Source organism: Mytilus edulis, chromosome 6 (assembly GCF_963676685.1).
Source record: "Mytilus edulis chromosome 6, xbMytEdul2.2, whole genome shotgun sequence".
In the NCBI taxonomy this organism is placed as follows: domain Eukaryota; kingdom Metazoa; phylum Mollusca; class Bivalvia; order Mytilida; family Mytilidae; genus Mytilus; species Mytilus edulis.
In genome coordinates, this window is record NC_092349.1 from 82,792,401 (window position 1) to 82,802,436 (window position 10,036).

Consider the following 10,036-nt stretch of genomic DNA (forward strand, 5'->3'; position numbering starts at 1 on the left):
TGTCTCCCCAAAATGTTACCACGTCCAAATTGAACGTTTTTTGCACGGAACGTATATGTAACGTAATATATTATAATTTTGATTTCCTTTGACTGAAAGTTTAGCATTGTTGTGTTTTAAGCATTTTACCAGAGCTCTGACACTTGTGTAATGATATATTTTTTGGAGATAATTTTTAATAATTTCTTTTAAAAGGTAACAAGTCAACAAGTAAATTTGACTTCCATCAAAGTTTTGTACACCATGTGCTGATCTTAAAGGCGTCGAAGCTTTTGATGAATAATTAGTTTTCTATTATATTGAACCTTTCTACTTTAGAACCTAGTAACATGTATGTGTCTGCTAGTACGAATGTTTGTTGTAAACACTAACAGTCATTTCCGCACATCCGACAAACAGACCCATGTGAAAAATACTCATTCGAATACAAGGATTGTAGATCACTTTTTAATTTTAAATAAAATGAAAAATTCCAAACTGCCGTTTTCATTCCAAAATCCGAGGGTGAAATTGAAATTATAGATCAAGCAAAGAGAAGATATATAGTAGCTGTTGCTGCCATTGACCCGAACGAGGATTATTTTTTTATTTATAATCTTCTTGAAAGACACATATTTGGAATGTTGATATTGTGGTTAAAAAGACCCTAAATTATTCTCTAATTGTAGTTCGAAAACTACAGCTGAAGGCGGGTTGATAACATTAATACTCTTAAACCCATAAACAGCTTTGGTACTGACTGTTTCCACGCGATGTATATGCCCAGATACTTGTGATAAAGGAATCCTGAACATCATAGAGGTTAAGTATTTTGCAACAATTGATATTCTTGGGCAGTGACAAATATTTGAAATGTACACTTTCAATAAGTAAAGATTATGAGGAAATAAAGTTTATTTATCAAAAATATACAATCAGTCATGTAAACAGTCTATTTTTTTAAATGATTAGTTAATCATGAAAATACCAGCTGTATTAAAAATGGTGCAAAGCTTTGACGTTTTGTACAGACGTCGTTTGAACATAATTGAAAACTACGTCGAGTAACGTTACCATTACTAAACCGAACACTGTGCGTAACGTCATAGAGAACCGAAATAAGAGTACTTATAATAAGTTCAAAGCCGCAACTGAAATATAAATCATGTGCTTCAGGACTTCTGTATCAGTCAGTATGCCCATGGCATTTCGAGTGAAGACGTTTCGTGTTTCGAAATGCTAGTAGTGGATGACATTGTCAATATTGAATCTTACTTTGCCACAAATAAAACCACACTTTATTTTCGAGTGATAGTTCACTCTGGCTAAACAAGTTAGGTTAAAATAGTTATCAAAGGTACCAGGATTATAATTTAGTACGCTAAAATCAAGAAACACTGCATTTGGCTTTTTTTGTTTGTTTATCCAACTCCTAAAATAGCAAGGCCCTGACAATGCTAGGCTATTAAGAATCGTTTGTTCTTCAGCTTTACACTTTTTTGTGTTTTTCTTGAAGATAAGAGTGTACAACACATAAGAAGTCGAAATTTCAATGAAATGCATATATGGATGGTATAAATTTTAAGGTGTTTATAATAATCAGAACCAATTACAAATCATTTGGACATTTACATCATTGTATTAAAACTGTACTGATTTGGGAACTGCATCATTAACGAAGAGTATTGGAAACGCCCGGCGTATGTGGTTGCTATACGCTGATATGTGACGCCGGTATGAGCGACATTGATGAGTCGTATGTCAAAGAAACGCGCGTCTGGCATATTAAATTATAATCCTGGTACCTTTTGTAACAATAATTCTAAGTTTTGTTGCGGATTTGTCATTCCTGCCAAAATGTTACAGAACAAAGTAAAGCATAAAGAACACAGAAATTCATGCTAAGGTGATCTACTAGGGGTTATCTGAGCAAAATACACGTTGAAACCTGTTTACAAAAAGAACCATCTATCCAGGGGTAAAAGAAGACTGAAAATTTAGTTCAGTTTTACCTTGGATTTACAATTAGTTTTAAAAATATATTTATTTTCAGACAATACCTACGATCTGTGTATTAGTATTAGACAAACTGATATCCTCAAAAATGTTTGTTTTAAAGAATTTGAGGCACAACAAGAAACTTTTGATTTTGATTATTTTAAAAACGCAAGCATGATTTTTCAGTGGCATGGTCGTGCGTTTTTGAAAATGCTTGTCTATAAAAATTATCACGTATTTCCAAACCTTGCAAAGAATATATTAGAGCAAAATATCCAAAGATAAATTATTGGACTTGAATGATTGTAAAATCGTCACTGTCTTACTCAGTTGTACACAATGTGTTCGATTCGAACGCGTCAACTTATTTGTAATGGGGTTATACGGAATGATTTGAACTAACATTACTCGATGTATTGATTTGTCAATGGTCAAAGAGAGACAATTCAAATGGTTTCAGATACTGTGCCAAGCTTTGCTTCACTTTCTGAGAATGATCTACTATTGATATGAAATGTGAATCCGTAACAAAAAGCAACATAATGTAAAGACATATAATATAAATTAAAGTGAACAATTAGAGCATCAAAATCTATTGACGCCTTGATACTAAATTTAATTTGAATGTCAAAAAAGGAAGAATGTTTCCGTAATAACAAACGTGCTAACTTCACAATTCCTGTTAAACAATTTTTATGAAATTTTCATCATCAATTGTGCACACCTTTACATTCCTCTGCTCTGTTATCTTGACATGTAACAACTTCACAAGTATACTTTTCCCTACTGTTTGCCTCGGATATAAATCGTGTAATGTCCTATTTTCCTTTTGTTATTTGATCATCACAATGCATTTCTATATTATTTTCTTTACTATGAACAATGAATAGATTTTTCAGTTTTATAATGGGACAGTCAAATTCAAATAAACAAAGAAGATGCACTAAAAAAAGTGTTTTAAATACAGCCTTGGAAATAGGTAAGAAACTGTTTAATATTATTTGATGAATATGTTAGATAGTCAAATCAATCAGCTATTGTAACATCTGCTCGAGTGACTTTGGTATATTACAAAAAATATGTTTAAGTCATTATTTTGTCACCTTTTTTTATTTTGATTGCTCGTGATAATTCGCATAAAGTTATAAAGGTTATTCTGAAAAACTTTTAAACTCTTCAACGATTTTCGGTACTTATACATCTTCGGATTTCAAATGTTTGGCTTTGAGCGTTCCTGATGAAGGTAAATCCAGAAAAGCGCTTCGGACGCAATAAATTATAAAACGTGTTGTTTTCCATTTTTTAAATATGTGTATAAACTCGAGATTGATTCACTGCATGTTTTATTTCTATCAAGTCAAATAAGGACGTACATTGTTGGTTATACTTCGAGTTGAAGACTTTTTATTCAATTGTGAGTGTGATTTGACCTTAATAATATCAATTGCTTTCAGATATTTTGAATTATAGAATACTTTAACATCTTCTTAGTATTTCGTAGGAACGTACTTTTAACTTTCCTATGAAATACTAATAAAATTAGCATGATTGCAAATGAGACAGACAAAATTGACCAATATTGTATACGTATAAGCAACATTGCGTCATCGTCCGGTCTTTAAAACTTAACAAAACCTATACCGCATAATGAGAACGAATTATGCCAATACAGAAAGAATTTAATTGAAATCATTGTATGAAGTAAAATGACATATGAATTGTCGCAAAGAATAACAATTGGTAATACCTGTCACATGACTTATAACCGACTATCGCTAAGGCACATACAATCGAATCTTTGTCTGCTGTTTCCAGTTTTATAACACTTTTAAATTGTACTCGTCAAACGTGATATCTTTTTTTATCGACCCAACGCTTATTCATTGTATCTACGTCATATAATTATATTGAATTTTTTCTATAAAAAAAAAGGATTTGATCGCCCGGACTGAGTGTTTGTTTTTTTAAAGGAACCAATGTCAATCAATATCAACATTTTTCAGAGATAAAAGACAGTTCAGCTTGCAAGGAATGTACCAAAGATGAATATAGCAAATTTCGTGGTATATTGAAGATCCTAAGAAAATCATCAGACCCTGAACTATATTTCTACATAGTAGAATCATATTTGAACGCTGGTGCAAAACTCAATACAATGAACTGGGGTCTATTTTCTGAGTAAGTTAAGTATGAATGCCAGTATGCATGCAGTCAATAAAAAATAAGGAAACCAGATAGGTTATGAATAACAATTAGACAACTCTCCACCAGGGTCAAAACTGAATAAGTCTATAAGTCAAACTATTCGCCGAGGCTAGAAGTTGGCGGGAACCCAATGAGAAACGTTACATATCGACATAACACTTGTTAAAATGTATGTTATATGTATTTCATTGGTTTTAAACATAAGAGACATAAGAATATAGAGGCCGTGTTGGATAATCACCTATCGCTTACTAATGGTATTGACACTGTTGTTGCGATTGTCAAGTTTCCTGGTTGACAGGCCTATGCTATATGTGAGTCCCCTACCCCGAAGGGGGGGGGGGTTACTTTAATACTTAACTGATATGGGGTTTCGTTTAAATTCTGTTACCCAATCTTTTCAAATCATTTAGATTTTAAAAATGTATACCTTTTTCATATATTGCGTAGGTAAAAAAGTAACCTTTTCCCAATTTTTTGGGGTTTCATGTAGTGTAATGTTAGAGTGGAATACCAAAGAATTGTCAAAAGAGAAAAATAGGATGATTACAGTTTTGCTGGGAACAACATGACAGACGAAAAAGTTATGGAGACTTTATTGACCTCATCATATATATCTAATAGTTTTCCCGACCTATTCGCATTGTTTCAACCAGCGGGACGTCCTATCACCTTCTATATAGGAAGTGACCCCCTCCTCTCGAAGCTTGAACTGATTTAGTGGAAACTTTCTACAGTTGTTAGAATTAGTCACATTTAGATGCATTTCGGTTTCTTCTAATTTCATTCTATATTCATTGGACTTTGACAGTCAGACATATTTGAAGGGCTGTCGCATTCAACCTTGAGTACCCCTAGTTACACAGAATTAGATGCACTATATTTACCGTGTTTCGAGGGTGGGACCCATATTGGCGGCGTTAGTTAGTTGTCAATTCTCATATGGCAACATTATAGGTACTTTATTCATATGATTGGCACCAAATAACGCTTGTTATAGATAACAGCCCTTTATAGTTGTAGATTGAAAATATAAATTGATTCAAATTAGCAGATATCCTGTGTCCTTTTCAATCTTTGATCTTATTATATTAAACACTTCTTTCAGAAGATATTTAATAGGAGTACAAGGGTAACATCACCATTGAGGTTTTTTCCTAATAGTCTTTGTAAAATTATGCAGTATTTATCTTTGTTTCAAATAAAGAAATACTTGGCTTGAGTAAAGTTTTATCCTGTCTAGTACAGACAAAATTCCACATAACATTTCATTGCATATAAGATAAAAGCTATCACTAGAAGTTTTAAAACCAATCAAACTTTCAACCCTATTTAACTGTGTACAAGATTTGGTTACCTAAATTTTCTAAAATATTCGATAGATATAAAATAAAAAAAAAATAAAAATAAAAAAAAGAATGGGGCTTTGTAATACCCAAGATATATGTTAACGACTTTTTTACTGTACTGAAATGTAAGATTAATTTCATACATCAGTCAAATTCAATGGGATATTTGTTTCGATCATTTTTTCGTGTGATGTGATTGAATATGATTTGATTGTATACACCTCCGGCAGCGCCTGCATACGGAATATGTGTCTCACAGTCCCGTTTTCCACGAATTGTTCTGTTTTGTAGGTTGTATGAATTGTGTTTTTCTTATGAAACTACATAATCAAAATTTGCCAATGAATAGATGTCCTTTAAAGAGGACAATATTGATATAAACCGAAAACTGCATTGTATATTTTAGGAAAGGTAAAAAGAGCGCTGTCAGACCATACGTTCCTTCATCCAGACCGGTGATTCCCAGGGACAGTATAGACCTTATCATTATCAATCGACCAAGATATATTTGTACTGCAGGAATACTGTTATTACAACACGGAGTCGATCCTAACTTTTACAGTTTCGTGGAAATGAGAAATCAACATAAGCATCATTTAATAGTTAATCGTCACTCTACAAAGTGTATTGACGAAGAAACATTTCTGACAACATTTTTGTCTGCTGGATACAAGTTTACTACATCCGATACGAACGACATCGAAAATGAACTTCCTTCGTTGAAAGGAACTTATGAACTAGCGAAGGACCATGGACACGTAACAAACTTGAAACAGCTTTGTAGAACAAACCTACGGAATCATATCAGATATGTAAACAAAGATACATCAGTATTTCCTATAATTGACAAGTTAAGTCTCCCTACCAGAATGAAAGATTACTTAAAATTGTGGGATGTCAGTCCTATTGATTTGACATCAACTGTATGTTGTAACCACACATGATATCAACATTTATCTATTTTATATTAAAGGAAATTGATAACTGTTTATGTGTCTTATATCTCCGTTTAGTAGAGAGGATAATTATAATCTGCCTTTCTACTTTCCATTATAACTATAATCAGTGACGTCGTAGTTTAGCTTATTTTAAGGAAGTGAAAATGTATCGAATTGTTAATCTACATACGTGTAATTCAAGATACATAATACAATATTAGACCAATGAAAGAAAAATATAAACTTGTTTGTATGAGGCTGAGAAACTGGGGAAGAGCGAGGTTCTACCGAGCCCTTTCCTAGTTTTGCGTCGAGTACAAAAAAGTTTACATTTTATGACATTGACCTAATAATGTTTTTATACTGCAACATAAACTAATATATTGATAGATTTTTAAATCGTAACACAAATGTCAAACTTATTTTCATCCCTTAATGAACCCCTGATAGTGGAGAAAGTGTTTCATGATGAAATTGACATTATACAAAATATAGCTATGTTACTATTTAGGAAATAAATACAATTAGTTGCAGTATAAAGTGACGATACACCTGTTCCTAGCAGTTTAATTAGTTTTAAGTAGTTTAAGTATAACTTTAATCCAACTTTGTTCCCAAAAGAATGACGATTGTATATAATTATATTGCAATAGGAAAGGACATATACATGTATACTAAACATAAAATATATTCAGCCACCAGTGTTACAACTATAAAATAGCATTTTGCTCAAACACATCAAACGAATAGATAACAACTGTCATACTCCTGGACTTGGTACAGGCATTTATTATGTAGAGAAAGCAGTGGATTAAACCTGGTTTCAAAGCTAGCTAAATCTCAATTGTATGACAGTCGTATTAAATTGCATTATATTGTTTTCATTGACATCATGTTTGTAACGTTTGGTGGAAGAGTAATTGAACAGTAGTATATACTACTGTTGCATTTATTTCGATATCATTGTAATATTATTTTCTCTCTATAATATATTGAAAACATCACGTTATTAATTTCTTGCGTCCGAAGCGCTTTTCTGGATTTACCTTCATCAGGAACGCTCAAAGCCAAACATTTGAAATCCGAAGATGTTTAAGTACCGAAACCGTTGAAGAGCTGTATATCAAAAATACCTAAAATAATTAGCCAAATTCATCTAAAGCCAACTTTGCCTATCAAGGAAAACCAACATTCTGACTTAATTAAAAAGGGGGGTCACAAAACAATGGATGAAAACAAATTTAATATACAGCAACAAACAACAACCACTGAATCACAAGGCCTCTGACTTGAGTCATGCACAAACAGAATATAGAGGGGTTACACATTTTTGAAGGTGTCAAACATTAACCATCAATTTGGGCAGTGGTGTAACAGTACGAAATAAAAACAATGTTTTTAACTATAAATTTCAGTTGAATTTGTCTTAACTCATCAGATCGATAAAAGTGCATAAAATCACTAACACAAACACCAAGTATTCAGACCTGATTGTACTCGCAGTAATCTAATAAAGTAATCATATGTGGCAATCAGTGCATTTCTATGTAATGACGCCATAAATCCTCAGAGAAAACCCGAGAAGGAAATACTATAGTGGTAGGTATGTGTTATACAGCTGTATTACCATTGACACATCTAGTGTCCACAGATATTTGTTTAACTCTGCTCTCTTGGTTATGGTCTATTGGCTTTGGATGTTTTGAAAAGTGTACATGTTAAATTTTGTGAAAAGATAAGTATAAGAGGAAAATAAACTCATCATAGATACCAGGACTAAATTTAGTATACGCCAGACGCGCGTTTCGTCTACAAAAGACTCATCAGTGACGCTCGAATCCAAAAAAGTTAAAAGCCCAAATAAAGTACGAAGTTGAAGAGCATTGAGGACTAAAATTCCTAAAAGTTTTGCCACATACAGCTAGGGTAAACTATGCCTGAGGTAGAAAAGCCTTAGTATTTAAAAAAATTCAAACATTTGTAAACAGTAAATTTATAAATATAACCATATCAATGACAATTCATGTCAGCACAAAAAGTGCAGTGCTGACTACTGGGCTTGTGATACCATCGGGGAAATAAATCTCCACCAGCAGTGGCATCGACCCAGTGGTTGTAAATAAACTCATCATAGATATCAGGACTAAATTTAGTATACGCCAGAACTGCTTATGTTTTAAAATCAATGATTATTATCATAAGTATAAGCATTTTAATTTTGCAAGTATTCTATTACCCCGGTACATGAGATTACTTGATCTATGACCTTGAATGTTTTGAAAAGTTTATATGTTGTGTTTGTGATAAGATCGTTATAAGAGGAACAGCTTGTGTTTTAAAATCAATGATTGATATTATAAATATAAGCATTTTAATTTTGCAAGTATTCTATTACCTATGACCAGGTACATGAGATTACTTGGTCTATGACCTTAGATGTTTTGAAAAGTTTATATGTTGTGTTTGTGATAAGATCAGTATACGAGGAACTGCTTATGTTTAAAAATCAATGATTATTATAGTAAGTATAAGCATTTTAATTTTGCAAGTCTTAATCTAATTTGAATTTGATGCGACTATCATACAGTCACGTGAGAGGTTGAGCTAGCTATATAACCAGGTTCAATCCACCGTGTTCTACATAAGAAAATGCCTGTACCAAGTTAAGAATAAGACAGTTGTCAATTCGTTTGATGTGTTTGAGCTTTTGATTTTGCCATTTGATTAGGGACGTCTTTAATTTTCTTCGTAGTTCAGTATTTTTGTAATTTTTTTCCATGGCCCATATTTGGCCCCACCCTCTATCAAGGTTTATTGTCTGAAACTTTTCCACTGTTAACAAGTTTAATTAAAGATAAGGTTTAGGTTTGTGTTTAGGGAAACACATGTGATACGTCAATGGTATAATGTTTTTGGTCATGTGATACGTCAATGGTATTATGTTTTGGTCATGTGATACGTCAATGGTATTATGTTTTTGGTCATGTGATACGTCAATGATATTATGTTTTTGGTCATGTAATACGTCAATGGTATTATGTTTTTGGTATGCAGTCACATAAGCATTGGTATTTCTAATATCTATGAAGATTATTTTTCAGAAATCAAGTACCATGGGCTTCTCACCAACAAGCATTCATTCAAATAGTTGACAACAATTTTTAATATTGTTGGGGAATTACTATTTAGAATTGATATGAGCAAGTTATATGATAAAGAAGGAAATTTGTTGACATATGATATTGTATTTATATATGTCTCTGTTTCGATCGATCTAATCGTCTCAAGTATTTTTGTTAAACTGACTCCTGAAGATCCCATTGAATGCACAGATTTAATCATAGACGATATTTCAGTTAATTGATATAATCGTCATAAAGCAGAAGTATTGGAAAGATCATATTGGAAAGATAAAACTACAATTGAATTTTCATTAATAATTACAAATGTATATATGTGATTGTGATCAGCCAAAACATGTGTTATCTCCCGTTGCACATTACACGGCTGGTAATCTACACACGCAGAACATTTGGTTCTGCAATGAAAACCGTGAGAGGATTTTCC

The 10,036-nt window shown here is 32.5% G+C and overlaps 1 protein-coding gene across 1 annotated transcript; it reads left to right on the forward strand.

Annotated features, from left to right (window-relative positions):
* The first annotated feature begins 2,588 nt into the window (after positions 1-2,588).
* On the forward strand, positions 2,589-6,475 carry LOC139526682 (uncharacterized). Its single transcript, XM_071321844.1, has 3 exons — positions 2,589-2,956; positions 3,981-4,155; positions 5,938-6,475. The coding sequence occupies exons 1-3, from the start codon at positions 2,860-2,862 to the stop codon at positions 6,473-6,475; spliced, it is 810 nt and encodes a 269-aa protein (XP_071177945.1). The 5' UTR covers positions 2,589-2,859.
* Positions 6,476-10,036: the final 3,561 nt, after the last annotated feature.